Here is a 20,810-nt window from a genome sequence, read left to right on the forward strand (position 1 = left end):
GGGGGATTGAAAATGAAAGTATTGCAAGTCACGCAACTAAAGAGGCATCTTTTGTTTATCATAACATATACAGTGAATTAACTTGGTGTTTATTATGTTACATACGTCTAAAACTTAGCACTTGACTGAATGCCTGGTCTATATAACTGCTTAAATTGAAGATTTTGAATGAATTAAAACTCTTTAAATTGATGCAGATTATTCTATGGTAAACACCGAGAACAGGGTTGGCGATAACGTTCTGAAATGTATATAATTGTTTATTTATTTATTTATTTTAAATGTCAGGTATCTGTTCTCAAGTGCAATAAACCAGTGTAGTGTCTTATTACAGGGCTGGGCTGAGTTGACGCACTTTGAACCCCCCCGCCCTGATATGATGTTACTACGCAGTGGTGGAAAAAGACAAAAAGTACTCACATTTTTTACTTAAGTAAAAGTATTAATACTGCAATGTAGAAATACTCTGTTACACGTAAAAATCCGGAATTCAAAATGTACTTGAGTAAAGTACAAAAGTATTTATCAAATGTACATAAAGTACCAAAAGTAGAAGGCACTCATTATGCAGACAGTTTTCAAATGTTTAAAAATAAAGATGAAGACATACATTATTACATTATAAAACATACGTTAACCGCTTTAGCCCTTTTATTCCTAGGCTATTTGAAAATGGCCGGTCTACTTTTGTACTTTTACTCGAGTAACATTTTGAACACAGGCCTTTAACTTGTAACAGAGTACTTCTACATTAGGTATTGATACTTTTACTTAAGTAAAACATGTCGGTACTTTTTCCACCACTGGAAAGGGGTCAGTAGTTACTCTCATGTTGACTCAATATTGTTCCATCACTGCTTTATTCAAAGATGCAAACTTGTTGCTTTTCAGCTACAATAGCCGTTTTGAATCGAAATTGTGTGACACCTGACCCGAAAAAAACATGTCACCCTTTTCACCTCGGGGCTGTTTGCATGCCTGTTTATTCAGTTGTAGATGACATGCACAAATCATTCAAATAATGTGTTAGTGAGCATGCAGAGATTTGAATTTTGTAAATACTTAAACTAGTATTTTCTCTTCAATTATAATAATGTAAAACGAATTAAAGTATTTGTTTTAAGTCAAACAAAAAACAAAACAGGTTAGCTCTGCTGGTATCTTATTGCAATGCTGGGCTGAGCTGACATTGCCTGGCCTGCTTTGCATTCAACCAAAAGAACCACAGGTGAGATTTCCTGCACATACTATCCTAAAACTGCACTGTTGTTTTGTGTTGAGAGTTGGTAGTATTTAGTATTTAGGAGGACAGGGCAACAGATAATGTGACAACACTGGAAATTCAAATAATGTGGAAAGGAAACACAGTATAGTATCTTATAATTGGGCATTCTCATAAACGAATATGTTAAATATACATTTTGGAATTTGTTAAAGGTGGTTGAACAGCTACATCTGGCTCAGGAGTCATCCAGTTGAGTACTTTTCCGTGTCAGGAGTGGAAGAAGTCCACCCAGGTAAACTCACCCAAGGTCCTTTATAAATAAAGTGGATACTCGTATGAATATCCATACATTAAATGTAGCAATTAACGGTAGAAAGAGTGCCAGAGCATTGGTTATGAATAGTATAGCTGGTTATGAACATGGGACATACTGTTGTAGATATGGACTGGAGTCACTAGACTATATGCAGATATCATAAGTTGTGCCTTATCTGTTGCCCTACCTTTAAATGTGTCTGCTGATTAATGCATGAATAAAGCAATCTGTGTTGTGGAAACGTTTAAATGTTTCAACTTTGCTTTATATAATTGACAGGACTTTAGAACTCAAATCAGATCATATTAGTACAACCAAAGATCTGATTAACTACACGCTGTAGTGAACATCTCTGAGACGGTTTCACTGGGACAAAATATGATTCACATATATCATTAGTTCTATTGAAGTACTGATTGTAAAGCTAACGCATTCGGGATTTCAACCAGACTGTGTTTCAGTCTATTAACGTTTTTTTCATCATGAAGCGTTAAAGCACAGTAGCTTTGCTTCATTTATCTTGCTTTGGAGCTTTAATCTATCTTCTTTCTTTCCTTTTAATGGACCTATCCAGTGTTATATTAAACTACTTGGGGTTTAGACAATAATTTGTCAGTGTATTCAGACAAGCTAGGGTTAATGTCAACTGTCAGAAGTGATCACTTTACAATAATTTAAAAAATGCAATTATAATAATCTACAAGGAGCTACATGCTCCTCTGACTGTCTGACAAGTATTGTCCTTTTTATTCTTTATTTTTGAATCGTCTGATCGATCGTCTGTAGCTCCACAATAGCTTCTGTTTACTGTTTTTAAAGGACAACCTGTCTGTCTGGGTGTGTGTGTGGCACTAATGCATAAGGTAGATTTCCTCATGAGGATGCTTTGTGTGAAATGTGCGGTGGTGTGTAATGTTTATGTAAAGCTCCGATTTGTTTGAGCAGAAGGCGTGTTTGTGCAGTACAGTGTGTCCATCCCTAAAGGGTGTGTCCATCATTTGTGTTAAAGGTAAAGGAACACTTAGGAAGTGCACCTGTGTCCTTCTCTGCAATCAACCGTTCTTCTTCCTCAAAGTAAAACCACCAGCTCTCTGCCTGGTTTAACCACTTAAACCCCATGTACTTCATTAACGGGGGTTCCCCAGGGGTCTATATCTGGTCCCCTCCTTTTTTCCCTTGTCTTTTGAAAATGGCAGATCTACGAGCTCACAATGGGTTGCATTGTGAGCTTGTAGATCGGCTATTTTCAAATGGTTGAAATGTATATAGGGCTGAAGTGGTTAATGTAGGTTTTGTAATACTAATCAAAATCTACAAAGTAACTAGTAACTAAAGTTTTAAAATAATTGTAGTGGAGTAAAAGTACTCTGAGATGCGTACTTGCCTCTGAGATGCAGTGGAGTAGTAGTAAAAGTATTGGAATTTGGAAAAAGTAAAGTACAAATATCTCAAAATTGTACTTAAGTACAGTACTTGAGTACATGTACTTAGTTACTTATGACCACTGCCCAGAATAGAGATGCTAGGTTTCATGTGATATGTCAAAATGGCCATGAAAACAACATATGACATGCATGTATTTTCGTAATAATAAAATATCCAGCCAGATAGAAGAAGGCCAAGAGCATAAAAATATGAAAGAAAAGTCATAGTGTGAGCAAGAGTCACACACATTGGTCATTAGTCTGCTGACTGGTAGTGGAGCTGCCATTGGCAATATTGTACAGCTTCATGGCTTCTGGCACCAAGGACTGACTGAGTCCATTGGTCCTCTGTGATGGGAGGGTGAATCTGTGTATGCTGCTGGCTCTCTGCCCCCCACACTAAATCCAGTCTATCAGTTCATCTGTTCCAAGAGGCTTGGGGTGGGAGGGGTTAACCATGATAGCCTTGTACTCACCTCTACCACTCCTCCACCTCCTTTTGGTATGTGTATATATATTCATACCTAAAGGGAGTGTCCATGTGTTAAAGGTTAATGGCACATTCTGTACAAAGCTCTCCTCGCTCATGTCAAATACTGCAGGTGACAATGTAGGATTCCATGTGGGGAAGATGCATTGCACTTTAGCTGTCATCTGCAGTATTTGACATGAACAGAGAACGCTTTGTACAAAATGTGTCCTTTTAACACAAATGATGGATTAACACAAATGACATCAGTACCACACCCAGACAGACAGATTGTGCTTTACAAAGAGGACCTTCTTAAGCCTAAGCCGATCTACAAGCTCACAAATCACTTTGCCTTTAATGAAATGCCCCAAAAAGTAGTTAAACCTGTGTGTTTTATGCATATTTAACCACTGAAAAGTATTAACAATAGCGAAGACAGAATAGTATAACCGATCTAATAATGACATTGGATCACAGTTTTTTTTTTTACATTTCTTGAAAAGACAGACAGCGATGAAATGCTGTTTATTACCTGTGACTGCAACATCTCTTCTGTCCTCCTAGATGGCGTCCAAGAAGTCAGGAAACCGAGGGCCGGAGGTTGATGTGGAGGGCTCGATCATCCGCATCCCGCCTCACCACTACATCCACGTGCTGGACCAGAACACCAACATCGCCCGCGTGGAGATCGGACCGCTCACCTACATCCGCCAGGACAATGAGAGGTGAGGGCCAGGGTGGATACGGTAGCCTGGCACTTTCATTCCCCACAGATCTGTGGGGAACTTTTTGTGAACCCACAGGATCAGCATGGCCAATGCCACCTCTGGATAAGGTACTTCCTATAGAGGACTGTGTCCTAAATGCACTGGACGAAGAGGATGCTCTCTCCATAACGCACACGACAAGTAATATGATGGCACCTTTGCCAGTTAGAACAGTGGTGTTAAAACTTTGTTCAAATGGAACAAATTGGTTCCGTTTGTACACTCTCAGTTACAGACCCCTAAGGGACCACTGCTGGTCCCCCGACCCGATGTTGAGAACCACTAGTGTGTGTGTGTACACACAGCAACACACTCTCTCAACTTCCTTATTCATTTTCACACTGATTTGCTTCCACACACCCAGATTATATTGCACACAAACGCCACAGTAACTTAACAAATAACAAAGCAGCAGGATTTTCAAAACGGGAGGCTGCTTCCGTACAGCTTCTATCTGGGATTTCTGTGGCCAACCATGTTAATTTTAGATGGGTTCCTTCCATATGTGAGAGACTCATGGAGCTGTCACACTGTGTCAAAAGCACGCGTTGGAAAATCTCAGTCAATAAAGTTTATGGTGCGTAAAGAGGTTGAATCTATATATCAAAATAATTGCATCAGCAGGCTGAGTTGACCATGGGTAAACCGTGTTAAAACAGCAAATATTGTGTTTGCTTTAACAGCATGCATGCAATTCATCATGTCTCACACATGAACATCACATTGCCAGTGTCTCATTAGCAAGGAAGCTTCCTAGGTCATGTCTGTTGGAACATGTCTGCTAGTTCTGACTGTTTTTGTGAGTACAGTTACAATTCTTACAAAGATTAGTGTTGATTTTGACAGCAAATTTTGATTTAGTTTTAGTCGACTAAATATCATAACATTATATAGTCGACTAAATTTACAGTTGATTTAGTCGACTAAAATGTATTTTGGTGGGCCTTGATGGCGTCGTAATGGCTGATTTTACCTTGGTTGCATGCTGAAAATAGCCGATATACAAGCTCACATTGTGAGCTTGTAGATCTGCTATTTTCAGAACGCAACACCCGAGCGCAACTAAGCATAAAATGACTTGTCTTAGTTCTACTGGATCTCTTCTCCACTAGTCCCTCCCTAACATTGTAGTCTATTTTTTATTTGTTGACGAAATTGTCAATATATTTAGTTTTAGTAGCTTAGTTTTCATGTAGTTTTTGTTTTGTCAATGAAAAAAGGTAGTCGACGAAAAATTGTCGTCATAGTTTTAGTCGACAAAATCCACAATGGTACAGATGCATCCTAGTTGGGCATCTTGATTTGACAACATGTGGAGGAAACATCAAGTGGTTCCTTGGCAGAGTAGGATATCCCATAAGACATGTGGTTATTTATGTTATTAAATGCAAATTATAGTTTTAATCTTCTGTCTATGTCATCCTGTCTATCAGTTCATCTGTTGCAAGAGGCTTGATCTTCGTAGAAACCAGAGGCAGTGTGATGTTTACTTCAGTTACGTGACACTAGCATGCTAGGTTGTCTCAATTCATGTAACCTCTTGGTCAAAACCAGTACCTGATAATAAGGAACTCAGAACCACGTAATGGGAAGCTTCATTGTTAATGAGACAGAGCCCCAGTATGTATTGTTAAGCTAAAATGGCCACAAGGCAGTGTGAGTGTTACTGTATGTGTCTGACTCTGTGTTCCACTCCCAGGGTGCTGTTCTGTCCCGTTCGCATGACCATGGTTCCACCACGCCACTACTGCGTCGTCATCAACCCTGTAGCGCGTGACGACAACGATCAGGTGCTGTTTGACCAGGCAGGGCAGGCTAAGCTCCGCCACGCCGACCTAGAGATCCGTCTGACCCAGGACCCCTTCCCCCTCTACCCAGGAGAGGAGATCCAACAGGTGGGTGCAGGCCCCAAAGGAATGGTTCCTCACTGGTTTAGCACTGGGACACAAATGTTACCTTATCCATGAACCCTGGACCAATTTACTACCATCAGGGAGTGTGACGAGGTCTTGTCCCCACAGTGGTGGAAAAAGTACTCAAATGTTTTACTTTAGTAAAAGTATCAATACTGCAATGTAGAAGTACTGTGTTACAAGTAAAAGTCCGGAATAAAAAATGTACTTGAGTAAAAGTACAAAAGTATTGGTATCAAAATGTACTTAAAGTACTAAAATGTTTGAAAATAGCAGGTCTACAAGCTCACAACGCGTCGCGATACGACGTGTTGTGAGCTCATAGATCGGCTATTTTCAAATATCCTAGGTATAAAATAGGACTAAAGTGGTTAATTTATGTTTTATAATGTAATTTATATCTGCAAATTAACTAGTAACTAAAGTTTTAAAATAATTGTAGTGGAGTAAAAGTACAATATTTGCCTCTGAGATGTAGTGGAGTAAAAGTATAGACAATTGGAAATACTCCAGTAAAGTAAATATAAGGCACAGAAGTTGCCTTTGAGCAAGGCACTGAACCATCCGTTGCTCTAATGGTGCAGCTCAGTGACCAGTGGTAGATGATACACAGATGTGCATTGTTCAACTCCAGGCGTACATCTGTGAGAAAACAGAAGTGCTCATTCAAACTTCCATGAGCACACACACAGATTAGAGACATTTACAACACATTTTATGAGGTAGCCAGTATGGGCACAAAGCCATACCTGACCTACTGATAAGCAGGGAAAGGTAAGTCAAAGACGAGCTCCGTCTTGCATGATCCTTTAAATATCATTACTATGTACGGTTGACATGAAATATTGGTTTAGTTTAGAGATGTGCATAATTGACATAATCCCATATCCACAAGCGCATACAATATTTTAGCACCGTTTCATGGCTCAACTAATTGCTTTTGTGAACTTGCTACAACAGAATACCCTAAATGAGCAATCAGTATTGTGCAACAAAGCCATTGAATGACCTACTATATAAAGTTCAAGAGCAGGACAGAGAGCCTATTTCACCCACACAATAACCTGGCCACAGCTGGGTACTAAATATTGGAACACGTTACCGGGGTTATTGCCCTGACAATACCTTACTTCAAACTGCAAAGTGTTGTCAGGACAATAAGCCTGGCAACACTGGGCAAGCTGATAACTCTAACTCAAACAATACAAAGCTTTAGCCTGATTTATACTTCGTTGCACGCCAGTGTCCTGCACCAAAAACGGCAGATCTACAAGCTCGTGGCGCATTGTGAGTGGAAGACGCCATCGTACAGCAAAGCATAAACCAGGCTTCACATATTGGGCTCTGTGATGGTGTGTGACGTGAACGCTTGTCTCTTTCAGGACGTAACCCCTCTTCAGATAGTGTATCCTGACACTGCACTGAGGCTGCAGGCTCTGCTGGACTTTAAGGAGGGAGGAGAGAAGAGAGTGGCAGGAGACGAGTGGCTCTTCGAAGGTCCTGGTAAGTAGAACGGTGGTTCTCAAAGTAGTGTCCGGGGACCCCCAATGGTCCTTGAGGAGGTTCCAGGGGATGTCCCCAGTGTTTCTGTATACCAGAAACACTTTGCATTTGTTTCACCCAGCTCTAGATACCACTCTGCCACGATCCATCCTCTAATACCTAATCCCTCAAGAGAGTCTGCTGAGACTGTTAAACACAAAAAAGGAAGTCGTGCCCCCAGAGCAAACAACATTTTATTTTAGTCACCGAATGGGCTCCCAGATTGTCTAATACCTAACATCACACAACTCTAGATACGACTGTGCAATCCATCCTCCTAATACCTCACATGGCAACAACTTGCCACAGTATTGTCGCTTAATGTCCAATTGGTGTAAGTGAACGCAGTTGATGTGAGCCCTCCCTCTGCCACAGGGACCTACATCCCCAGGAAGGAGGTTGCGGTGCTGGAGACCATCAAGGCCACGGTCATCAGAGAGAACCAGGCCATCCGGCTGAGGGCTCGCAAGGAGGGCGTGGACCGAGGCGGAGTCCGCAGGGTCACCGGTACTGTGTGCTACACGACACCCAACACTATGTGGAATAGAACAGAATAGCACGTCACCTGATCCAATGTGAAAACCCTCCCAGAGTTAAATTAAGACTAGTATGATATAACGCACTCATATCATAATGCATAAAGTAGGTGACTCAATGCAGGATGAGGCTACTCAAAGTTTCACTCGTTAAACACAGCGTGCTCTTTTTAAAGAGCATAGTTACTTGCCACAGTGAAACTGGCTAGCATGTGTGTTGTAATGGAAGGCTGTGAAACGTTTAAAACAATCTGTAAGTACCATGGTCATTCTGAGTTTTATAATAACATACTCTAGAATTCCAAACAGAAGACGACATTCCTTCACCAACTGCCAACTAGTAACGGGAAATACTGCTATCATTGTTTGAAGACTGTAATCGTTCTTCAACCACTTAAGCCCTATGTACTTAGCAAAAATAGCAGATGTACAAGCTCACAATGTGTGACATCGTGACACATTGTGAGCTTCTAGATCGCTTTTTTTTTTTTTTTTTTGCTATTTTTGAAAATGTTTAACTGTGTTGGAAACTCTTCCCAAAATGTGTGCGCTAGGTGAGGAATGGCTGGTGAGGAAGGTAGGAGCATACTTACCTGGAGCCCATGAAGAGGTTATTGACATTGTCAATGCTTTCATCCTCACTGACAAGGTAACCACAGCGTGTCTGTGTCTCTGTGTCTGTCTCTCTCTGTCTCTGAGATCTATGCTTTATGAAAACTGTCTCTTTCTCCGTCCGTCCTTTAGAAAGCGCTTCACGTGCGCGCTCTGCGCCCCTTCAAGGATGCGGGCGGGCGCGACCGCCATACGGGGGAGGAGTGGCTGGTCACCATTGCGGACAGGGAGGCACACATCCCCTCGGTGGCTGAGGAGGTGGTGGGCGTGGTCAACGTGACCACGCTGACCAGCAGGCAGTACTGCGTTATCATGGACCCTGTGGGCGCAGACGGGAAGCCCCAGCTGGGCCAGAAGAGAGTGGTGAAGGTATTGGACGTCTACATGGATTAAAGTTCTCAGTCGGCACGGCTGATGTCATTTGGATTCCATAGCAGTCTACGGAAGCATGTTGCTCAGTGAAAATAGCCTAATCTACAAGCTCTCAATGCGTCGCAGACGCATTGAGAGCTTGTAGATAAGCTATTTTCGGTTATTATTTTAAGATTAGAGCATTTTTACTAAAACATCATCATTTTACATATTGTGTTAATTGTTTAGGGAACAGCGCTGGTGTGGGTGGGGGCTCCTCTCACACGGTTTCACAAATCGCACATTAGGACTTGGCCATACAGTACAACATTTTATTTAGCTTTAATCCATCCATGCGTCTAAGTTTCCACCAAATGAACGTCAAGTTTCCACTTGCACTCTCAAAGGGTCCATTTGGTTCAATTTGGACACTTTCAGAGCAACAGACCTCTAAGGGTCCAGTTGGTTCAGTAGGGGGCTTGAACATGATAAGGTAATCAGGATAAGGTGGCCGTTTCCATTCTTTTTGCCTTAATCTCTCTGATGGAATTATTACCGTACGTACATATAAACACTGGTACACTTTGATATTTCTACAACGCCTGCATCACAGTGATACTATCATCCATGATAGTATCACTGTTAAATGAAACATCCGCACATGACTGATGTTTTTTAGACAAACCATATTATAATAGAAGCTTCCCCCGTGTTTGAACTCGGCCAGTCTCATCTCTCATTCACTTTGAAGCCTAGTAAATCTCTTCCTCTCCCCCCCTCCTCCTCTCTGCTGTCTTCCTGTGTTTCAGGGCGAGCGTTCGTTTTTCCTACAGCCTGGGGAGCATTTGGATCAGGGCATCCAGGACGTGTACGTGCTGTCAGAAGAGGAGGGCCTGGTCCTCAGAGCTGTGGAGGCCTTCACTGACACCGAGCAGGTGAGGAGGGGTGGAGAGCAAGGCCTACAGCAGTGGTTCTCGAATGTATTTGGCTTCAGTAGCCCCTGTCACTGATTTAAGAATTTTAATCAAGAGACAGGTACCCCTTCAGACCCCTTGCACCCAACTACAACATTTTGCTTAGACAACTGCAAGTGAAAACCATAGCTACTAGCTAGTATATGACGCTATGAATGGATGAAAACCCATCTTTTGAGGACTACAACATTGCAAATAAGAAGTGAGTGAAAGAGATGCAATTAGTGCCACCTGAGCAGATTTATTTTAAGCTGTGATAACATTTCAGTAAGTCCAGTTTTGATGTCAATGTGTGCAAATAAGCAGTTGTGCTTGTCAATTTCTTTCATTTTTTTATTTGGTATCTTGCTGAGAACAGACACGAGCAAACGGTATTGACGTAAAAAAAAAAGTGTTGCTTCCCTGACTCATACTGTGAATGCCAGTAAAGATTGGACAGGGAGGTCCACACCCTCCTGTTTTTTGTTATTTCATTTCTTGCTACTTTAGTCTTTTGTTGGCTATCTTTACACCTGCTCTTGTCCTCTTGCTCTATCTCTATGGTGTGGGATGAGATTACAGACATGTAAAGAATGGTAAATGGTTGCTGGGGGTGGGAAAGTATTTAGTTTGAACAAACATAGTTGTACTCTCTGCCGGTTTGAATGGTCATTCTGGTACAACTGGTTGTGTAAAGGAACAGAATGCTCCTTCATCACGCAACTTAAATACATACACGTCAAAGAGATATGCGTTTAGGTTGAGAAACAACGAAGGCCATAGAGACACAGGGGCTGTAACCAAAATCACATACGCTGATTAATGCTACATACTAATCAGGATGCTATTTTTCAGCATACTTAGAGTGCATAGTGCATACACAAAGTACATTTAATTTCAGACATAATCACCTGGCATCGATCCACATGGAATCTTAGGAAAGTGCCCCATCTGGTGGCCATCTGGTTTCATGTATAGGAGCTTTGTATATAGTTAAACCTTTGTCCTCATTTTCAACAAATGACTACATTCTAGATGCATTTATTTATTTAATCAAAGGTTGACGTTGCACTAGAGGCATGGTCACTGTCCATGTAATTTCTGGTTAATGTTGTTGTGTTGTCGCATTGCTTTACTATTGAATGCCTACCAAGCTTTCGGACATACTAAATCATCTCTCATACATTTGGGATACTAAATACTATGGTAGTATGGAATTTTGGATGCATCAAGAATCTAAAGGACAAAGATCATTTCTTTCTGGGTTGCAGCCAGGATATGCCAATGATAAATTGTGCAAACAGCCAGAGACGTATGAGCTAAGCTTAGGCATTAGTTTAAACATTGTTAAGTTTGTTATGTTTGGTGTGGTTAAGGTAAACATCTGGGACGGGGGGTTTAGTAAACTGAGAGGCAATGCATGCAGGCTACTGTCCCGCTAACCTATCCACTACTAAGGCCAATGTTTTCTTCTGTCCTTTGCTCCAGCAACTTCCCTTTCCTAACTTGTCTGATAAATTGCACTCCTGTTCTCTTCTTCTCGTTTTTTCTTCCCTTTTCTCAAACCCCATCATTCTACTCTCCTCTCCCCCTCTTCCGGTTCTCTCCGTCCTCTACTTTATCTCTGACACTTTGCCTCTCCTACTCGCCTGGACTTCTGTTTTCATATAATTTTTTCCCCCTTCATTCTTGTTCTTTCCTGCTGTCGTTTTCCTCTCCTCTAATTCCTCCTGCGTTCCCTCAGTGCATCTCTCCCGTCCCCACTCCTCCTCCTTGCCCGGCCTCCCCTCCCTCCCTCCGGTGCATTGCCACGCTAACCCTTCTCTCGCTCCTCACGTCTCTCCCCCGTTCTCTCTGCCAGGGCGAGGAAGAGGAGGAAGAGGAGGAGGAGGAGAAGGATGAGGAGGAGCTGGCAACACAGAGGGCCAAGCGCTCACGCAGGAGCGGCGGAGTCCTGCGTCGGCCCGGGGACCGCTGGATGCTGCGGGGTCCCATCGAGTACGTCCCCCCCGCCACCGTGGAGGTGATGGTGAAACGCACGGCCATCCCACTGGACGAGAACGAGGGCATTTACGTCAGAGACATCAAGACCGGAAAGGTGATCACCAGTTCCCAAAGGGTGGCTAGTGCAGCCATTCCCTAACTTTTTCATTTCATTTCATCACTACCCCAGGGTGACCCCCCCCCCCCCCCCCCATGTGATAACCATTTTCTGACTACAATGTGAAATCCTCAGTGTTTAGTGAGAATGTACAAATTGACCCATGAAGGTCAGTTTGGTTCCGTTTATACACTCTTGAGTTACAGACCCATATGACCTCTGATGGGCCCCGACCCCGATGTTGAGAAACAGTGGGCTAGTGGAGGCCACCGAGGTGGGTGCCTTTGAGCAAGGCACAGAGCTGGGTATTTTGTAGAGTTTGTAGCAGGTAAATCTGACGGCCAACCTTTTTTGGCTGGTCTTGCCGAAACAAATAAAGTTCTCGGAGGAATAAACTTAACTCGCTCGGAGTTCCGAATGTTAAAATCCGGCCACTGGATACAGTGCTGGAAGCGTCATTTTACAATGGATCTCTGCGATTTTGTCTCTGCGACACAGTGGGGAAAGTGTGTAAATTGCTATGTAAATCACAGGCACATCCACTGTCTGACCAATCACCCTGTGTCTCTCAAACTCTGCAGGTGCGTGCGATGATCGGCCAAAGCTACATGCTGACCCACGACGAGGAGCTGTGGGAGAAGGAGCTGCCCAAGAACGTGGAGACCCTGCTCCTGTCCACCAAAGACCCCCTGGCGGACCGCTCTGACCGGAGCAGTGGAGCAGACGGGATAGTCAGGGACAAGACCAGGGTGGTGTCTTACAGAGTGCCTCACAACGCTGCTGTGCAGGTCTACGACTACAGAGAGAAGAAGGCCAGGTATGCATAGCAGTGGTGGAGAAGTATAAAGTATATTTACCCAAGTACAGTACTTGGGTACAATTTTGAGGTACTTTTGATTTTAAATTCTAATTGATTTAAAAAATAATAATAAACGACATTGATTACTCTGATTAACCATTTAAGCCCTATTTTATAGTTCATCTTACAATGGTGTCACACAATAATAGCCTATATTTAGACTATTCGGCTATTTTAGCTATTTCAAAAGCAAAGTTTCACCCCTAGATAGACTCACAGTCAAAAAAGTCCCCTCTGCACGGCAAGCAGCCTTGACGGCTGCTTGCCGTCGAGTGATCATGGAGGGATAATCCAGTCATCAAACCTCACCCTGAATGGTTGAACTAAGGTTATACATCACAGGAAATGGATTAAAAGCTGATTGAGTAAGCCAAGCAGCTTTTCTATCTTAAAAACTTCAAGATGGTCGTTTTACATTAACAATGTGGATTTTGCTGTGTTAATTCCAGCTCACTCTACAGGAGTTTTAAAGTCTTAAAAGATTTGGAAGTCTGTTTGCATCCCACACTACAGGATAATGTGATAAGATTCTCTTCTCTATAATCTTAAACATGCACACATTACAAGATTTTAAAATGATGGCGCATCAGCATCACACACTGCAGGATTTCACCAGGCCATCATCAGGCCCGGGCGGAACAATGCAGCAAAGAACAAACGGTCACGTTCTTGCCACATATCGACCACCTCAGCTGTGCAACACACCACAGTCTTCTCATTCACTTCACGTTTGTCTCCTTGTTAGCTGCTTGTCAGTCGCTTTCCACTCCTGGAATCATCCAGCTAAATTATCTGTCCGGCCCAAATCGTCTGTGAGCAAATTGGGAGGTTTAAGATTGGATCTTTGAACCCCTCACTCTATAGGTCTGTTTCCCAAACAGTGGGTTGGTACCCATGTATGGGTTGTGGGCACATTTATTTTATGGGTCGCGAATAAATATCCCCTTTTTTCGTTTCCTGATTTCTTTATTTTTATTTCAAGTTTAAAAAGTAGTGAGACTAGCCGATCTACAAGCTCACAATGTGTTGCATTGCTACACGTTTGATAGATGGACAGCGATTTTTGTAGATGGAAACATTGATAGATAAATGATGGCTCAGTGTCAGGAAGAGGAGCTGATTGGCTCAGGGCCGCTGTCCATCACTGAACCACTACATAAAGCAGTGGTTCTCAACCACAAGATGATGCTTTTGCTTGTCAGGGAGGGAGGTCTCCAGTTCAGATATGATTCTTTTGGGGTTTCGCCGCCTGAAAAGCTTGAGAACCGCTGACATTAAGCATCATGGAGTTGAAGATCCTGACCTGTGTCTCCGTGCGTTCGCAGGGTGGTGTTCGGTCCAGAGATGGTGATGCTGGGACCGGACGAGCAGTTCACGGTGCTGTCGCTGTCTGGGGACAAACCTAAGAGGGCCAATGTCATCAAGGCCGCGTGTCTGCTGCTGGGACCCGACTTCTTCACTGACATCATCGTCATCGAGACGGCGGACCACGCCCGCCTACAGCTCCAGCTGAGCTACAACTGGTAAAAACACAACACCGCAATGTTTTGGTTCATGCATGGATATAATGGTTTGCTAAAACGCCAGATTAACCCATTCAATCCGGGAACGTGTGTGTCAATTTTAGTATTTCTTTGGCTATTCAAAAATAGCTGATATACTGTACAAGCTCATAGCGCAGCACTCTGTGCCACGCTATGAGCTTGTAAATCTGCTATTTTCGAATAGCCAAAAGAAATCCTTTTTAGGGTTAGGCATAGTTTTACTGAGGTTACGTTTGGGAATACCTGGTGGCAACTGTTCCGAGGTCGACCCGGGCCGAGCGTTCTTGTATTCCTCCCTAGCACAAAATCTTTTCAAATGGGGGTTTGCAGCTTAATGCCTATCAATTTGTGGGTCCTTGACATGAAAGAGAACCACTGCCCTAGATGAGAGGCCAGCATGTTTAGTCTGTTGAATGCATCTCTTACAGTAGGTGGTCTTAATGGAATATTTCAACACATCACTATCTTTCTCACTCCTTGCGTCCCTCCCCCATCCTCTGCGTTTCAGGCATTTTGAAGTGAAGAACCGGTCAGACGTTGCCGAGGCAGCAGCTCTGTTCTCAGTCCCCGACTTTGTGGGGGACGCCTGCAAGGCCGTCGCCTCCCGCATCAGAGGAGCCGTCGCCTCGGTGCAGTTTGACGATTTCCACAAGGTCTGCCTCCGGGAGCTTTTAAAATTAACACAGAAGTTTAATAATGGCATGCGTCATGCTTTCCCTGTGCCAATTGATAAGGCTTTCAGACAGTTCTCTAAATTGGCTACAGTGATGCATAAAGTATATTTTGAACAATGCTTACACATCACCAACGATGTTGATGAGCTGAGCTGTGATTGGTCTACTTTAATGATGACATATGTATTAGATTTACAGTTCTAGAAGGCTTAGCCCTGTCGGTAATATGATGATAAGGTTCTTGCAGTCATTGATTGTAACCACAATAGTCTCATGTCCTCTTTCTGTCGCCATGTGACCATTCAATGCTTATAGTATATAAATTATGAATACATTGATTGATTCTTTTTCCATATCAACAATTTGACCCGATGGTTCATCTGTTAATCAGGAGTTTCAATTCTTTGTGCACCCATTGTGCAACAAATATGTAGGATTCAGTATGTATTGAAGGGCTTTATAGGGGTGCTTCTAAATGGCATCTAAAGACCTTTTCCTATGCTTTTGGTTGCAGAACTCCAACCGTATCATCTGCTCTGCCGTGTTCGGCTTTGATGAGAAGCTGGCGGTGCGTCCCAGCCTGCGCTTCGGCCAGAACAACCTGATCATCAGCAGTGTGGACATCCAGTCTGTGGAGCCGGTGGACCAGAGGACACGAGACGCCCTCATGAAGAGCGTCCAGCTGGCCATCGAGATCACCACCAACTCCCAGGAGGCTGCCGCACGGTACCAAGCACAGACACGCACATACTGTACCACGTCACACGCACAGTAAAACCCTCAGTGTTCATTTAACTCCAAAGTGTGTCCACATTGAACCAAATAACTAAGGATCTTACTGTACGCACGCTCTTCGAAATGTTTCCCTAACAGCAGTCCATCAGTGGTTCTCAACATGGGGTCCAGCCAGGAACGCCCAGGGGTTCCCGGGGGTCACCAAATAAATTATTGATGGTTCATTTTCACCATTATTACATGTACCCACAAATAAATAAATACAACTAGATAACGTACAAGACGGTCTGTTTTGATCTGAGCTTCACTGTTATCTCTATACCTACAATACAGATTGACAGTACAGGATTTGCAATAAGATTGTGGTCCGAGAGATAAAAAAAAATCTTATCAAATCCTTCAAATTAAAAAGGTTGAGAATCACTGCTTTAAATTCTAGTAGGATGCATAAAGTCTCTGTCGGGTGGAAACCTGCCCATACTGTTACTTGTCAGGATTCAAATTCAAAAACGGCACAAGTAGCAGATCGACAAGCTCAAAACGCGTCGCTTTGTGCCGTGATTCGAGCTTTCGGATCTGCTACTTTTGATGCTTTTGTTTTTGACTCTGACACAAAAAGTTAAAATCGAGATAAGAGGTTTCTGCCCAACAGCAACAATATAATGGGTCCATTATGACTGTCAAACACTTATGTATTGTCACATTAAGAAAATGTTGGAATATTATGCAATCAACTATGTTTTAACAAATGGCGGATGTGTTATTTTGGAGCCGTGGTCTTTAAGCAGACACCACCCCCCTTGGTTTCTTTCATGTTAAAACTAGGTCAGAGCACTGGGACACTAGATCACATACAGTACTAAGAGCCCCCCACCCTTCAAAGAAGAAAATGGTGCATGAATTTGATCATGTAACATTTGATAATACAACAGAAGAAAATGCAAATCGAATTAATTAGGCTGCAGTTTCTCTCTCTCACGCGCTCTGATCTCCCCTCACTATTGCAGTATTAAAAAGACGTTTAGGAAGCAGACATACCACAGATAATGACCTAAAAACTTCTACTAACTTGATCACAACTTGTGTTCAGAGGACACACAGTGTGGATACTGTTAATCAGGAGTGGAGAAGTCAAGTTACTCACAATGTATAGGCTTAATGAAGATGCCAGTTTTTAGCGTTAATAAAAATAAAAAATAAATGTGTGACTGTGTGCAGCCACGAGGCAGAGCGTCTGGAGCAGGAGGCACGAGGTAAACTGGAGAGACAGAAGATCACAGACCAGGCCCAGGCAGAGAGAGCCAGGAAGGAACTGCTGGAGCTGGAGGCTCTCAGGTGAACACAAGCTCACGTTCCTCATGATGTTTTAAAGATCATTAGTACCCACCTGTTAACCTCTAATATCTCATCACACACTCTGTACACATGGTGTGAATTGAATATCATTCGTGCGCCTTGCTTTGCTTATGCACAGCAGTTCTACTACAAGTTATAGGCTATATTAAGTAATGTTACTGTAACATGTACTGTAGTTACGCAGCACTGTTAACATCTGCTGCTTCTGTCGCAAAAACATTTTGAGGGGGAATTAAAAGAGTAGCTATGTATTAAATTATTCAAATAAAAAAGGCATACACATTGTGAGTTTAGTTCACTTATAGTTCATGCTGAGTGATTGATAAAAAATGTGGCCACTGCTATCCACTTGATGAAGCTGTGATTTGTCATTTTTATAGCCTACTTCTTAACATTCACATAATAATGGAGTTACGGAAGTATGACTCATGCTGTGTGTGTGTGTGTGTGTGTGTGTGTGTGTGTGTGTGTGTGTGTGTGTGTGTGTTTTCCAGTGCGGCGGTGGAGAGCACAGGTGCTGCCAAGGCTGAAGCTCAGTCCAGAGCGGAGGCAGCTCGTATCCAGGGAGAAGCAGCTGTTAACGAGGCTAAACTGAAGGCAGAGGCCCAGAGGATTGAGGCTGTACGTACCACTGTCTGTGTTTGTGTGGGGGAGGGAGCAACTGTAACTATGAGGGTGTTTGTTTGATAAGACATTTTTATCACCAAAAATGCATAACTCTGCTGTCGGGCAGAAACCAGCCAACTCCAAAATGTTCAATGTTCAAATATAAGCTGACAATGGATCTCCAAGCTCACAATGCATCACAACGCGTGAAGTAATGCCCCGATGCTTCATGACACTGGTTATATAGACCTACAATAATAAGCAGGACTTTAAATATTACAATAACTTCTGCAAAGAGGGGTTCACAGAGTTTCAGTAGAATAGTGGAACCGATCACCACTCATGCATGGAATTGAAGGGAACATTCATTGTGATTTTATTATACAAAATAAATACAATAGGCGATATACACGCTCACAATATGTCCCATTACCACTGTTTGTGTGATTATAAAAAAAATCTATTACAATATTTTCACATTAATTTGTTGTTTGTCCAATTCATCTTATTGATAAAATAATCGCAATGATCAATAGTTTCTCAGTGCTGCCACCAATATCACATGAGAGGGAGTGTTGTACTGTATATCACACTAGAGGTTGTGTATTGTATATCGTTGCTGTTGGGCAGAAACCTTGTTTATCCATATTATTTCAACATGTTTTTTTGTGTCGCACGAAAGTAGTGAAAATAGCAGATCTACAAGCTTGACGTGCTGTCGATTGGCTATTTTCAAAAAGACATACAAGACTTCAAGCTTGTAGATCTGCTACTGGTGCTATTTTTCTATTTGAATCCTGAAAAGTAAACATTTTGGACATTTCCACCCGACAGAAGATATGTGATTCTGATGAGTCAACCACTTGACTTGAACCCTAGTGCCCCCTAAACTGCGGGGAGCATTCACCAGTAATAGTCGGATCTACAAGCTTACAACACAACAACGCTAACATCACAGCTTGATTAAGCTAAGATAGATAACGTTAATGTAATTAACGTTTAACGTGATGCATACAGTTCAGAGTCCCAGTGCTTTCATTATCTAGTCAGCACTCATGTCAAGTAAATTACTTGGTTGGAACTGTTGTATAATGAGGCAATTTGATATCAAACTCTTTATGTTTTTGTATTTAATTGCATTTGTTTTGAGCAATATAGTTTTTTTTGTCATAAATCGGTAGCATCAAAGGGCTGTCAAATCACCTTAATTTGTATAGCACATTTAAAAACAACACAAGTTGACCCAAAGTGCTTTCCATTCAAAATAACATCATATAGACCTCATAAAATGCAACATGGTAAAAGAAAAAAACAAAAAAAACAAATGCTTCATAAGAATACAGCATAATTAAAAGAACATAAAAAGCAATACAATATAAAGTTGAAATACATTCAATGGTCAAAGTAGAACATAAGTTAGTTGCCCTCAGACTGAACTAAAAGCAATGGAGAAGAGGTGAGTTTTTAGGGTGGATTTAAACATTTCAATGGTGGAGCTAGACTTTATGTGCAATGGAAGATTGTTCCAAGTGTGGTAATAACCAAGAAGGCCCGGTCACATTTAGTTTTAAGGCTTGTTTGGGGAACTGCAAGGAGCTTTTGGGAAGATCTAAGTAATCTAGGGGCAGGAGGTGTAGTAACCAGATCAGAAATCTGCATCTCTGTTTATTTCTCTGCTTGTTTACACACGCATATAATCGTGTGTGTGTGTGTGTGTGTGTGTGTGTGTGTGTGTAGGAGGGAGAGCTGCAGCGTCTTGGCAAGGCTCGGGAACAGGAGTTGAACTACAAGAAGGAAGTAAATAATCTGGAGGTTGACAAACAGGAGAAACTGGCCCAGATTGAGAGCCAGCGTTTCAAACAGATGGTGGACAGTCTGGGCAGCGAAACCATTAAGGATATGGCCCGGGCTGGGCCTGAGATGCAGGTACAGACTGACACAATGGCTTTGTTTAATTGTTTTCACATAAATGTATTTGTGTATTTACATTTAACACGTATAATTATTATAAGTAGACTAAAACAGTATCTTACCAAAACACAAAATCTAAATTATCCCACCAAAAAGACAAATCTGCTTTATTTTTTACGTGGCCACAAACACCCTGATTACTGAGAAATCAGGTTAGGACTGTTATAGAATTGGCCAGTTGACATGGTTAGACCTTGTAGTTACCATCCAATCTCAACATAACTTTACCCACACCTCTTTATTATCTCTCCCTCTCCCCCCTCCCTCCATCCCTCCTCCAGGTCAAACTTCTTCAGTCTTTGGGGCTGAAGTCAACATTGATCACAGACGGCTCTTCGCCTATCAACCTGTTCACCACCGCCAATGGCCTCCTGGGGGCGCTGTCCACCCAGGGTCAGTGAGGAATGAATGAGTCAACTCATCTTCCTCTTCACTTCTCTTCAGGAGATTGTGTGGCTGTCTGTGTTTAGATTCTATTGCACCTTATATCCATTTTCTTCCTGATTTCATTGAAAGGATGCAAGAAGGCGTTTAATTTTCTAACCAGTCTGTTCCAGCCTTGTTCACTTTATATGTGGGCCTTTTGACTCTTCTCTTTGCCTCTCTTTGAGATGGTTCTATACTGTATACAGCACTCATGTTTTCTACAGCAGTCAATTGCTTCTTGTTCAAGGTTCTGTAGGTAGGTTCAACTCTATTGTATGTTTCAAATGGCAATGTTTGAATAAAATTTTATTCTGCAACACCTTGACGTGTTTGATTTAATTAATACAACAACATTGCATTTTGTATGAACAGGGCTGTTTTAGACTTGTTCCTTCCTATAGTGATACTGGTCAAAGAGCATGACCAA

At 42.3% G+C, this 20,810-nt stretch overlaps 2 protein-coding genes across 3 annotated transcripts in view; one reads left to right on the plus strand and one right to left on the minus strand.

Moving 5' to 3' along the window:
- Positions 1 to 20,700, plus strand: part of mvp (major vault protein) — a 21,047-nt gene extending 347 nt beyond the window's left edge. Inside the window, exons 2-18 of one of the 2 annotated variants that reach the window (XM_084073079.1) lie at positions 1,438 to 1,517; positions 4,002 to 4,162; positions 5,904 to 6,099; positions 7,500 to 7,620; positions 8,035 to 8,166; positions 8,750 to 8,844; positions 8,940 to 9,176; positions 9,968 to 10,093; positions 11,973 to 12,209; positions 12,794 to 13,029; positions 14,397 to 14,594; positions 15,124 to 15,268; positions 15,804 to 16,015; positions 17,243 to 17,359; positions 17,875 to 18,001; positions 19,724 to 19,912; positions 20,239 to 20,700. In XM_084073079.1, coding sequence (XP_083929205.1) covers positions 4,002 to 4,162; positions 5,904 to 6,099; positions 7,500 to 7,620; positions 8,035 to 8,166; positions 8,750 to 8,844; positions 8,940 to 9,176; positions 9,968 to 10,093; positions 11,973 to 12,209; positions 12,794 to 13,029; positions 14,397 to 14,594; positions 15,124 to 15,268; positions 15,804 to 16,015; positions 17,243 to 17,359; positions 17,875 to 18,001; positions 19,724 to 19,912; positions 20,239 to 20,358 — 2,649 coding nt within the window. In that variant the 5' untranslated portion in view covers positions 1,438 to 1,517 and the 3' untranslated portion in view covers positions 20,359 to 20,700. The remainder of the gene's footprint in view (positions 1 to 1,437; positions 1,518 to 4,001; positions 4,163 to 5,903; positions 6,100 to 7,499; positions 7,621 to 8,034; positions 8,167 to 8,749; positions 8,845 to 8,939; positions 9,177 to 9,967; positions 10,094 to 11,972; positions 12,210 to 12,793; positions 13,030 to 14,396; positions 14,595 to 15,123; positions 15,269 to 15,803; positions 16,016 to 17,242; positions 17,360 to 17,874; positions 18,002 to 19,723; positions 19,913 to 20,238) is intronic. The other variant, XM_084073078.1, reaches the window with a different exon arrangement.
- Positions 1 to 20,810, minus strand: part of LOC311055707 (uncharacterized protein) — a 269,023-nt gene that overhangs the window by 151,145 nt on the left and 97,068 nt on the right. The gene's annotated exons all lie outside the window — the stretch shown is intronic.

Source organism: Gymnoscopelus microlampas (assembly GCF_963454915.1).
Source record: "Gymnoscopelus microlampas genome assembly, chromosome: 11".
Taxonomy (NCBI): Eukaryota; Metazoa; Chordata; class Actinopteri; order Myctophiformes; family Myctophidae; genus Gymnoscopelus; species Gymnoscopelus microlampas.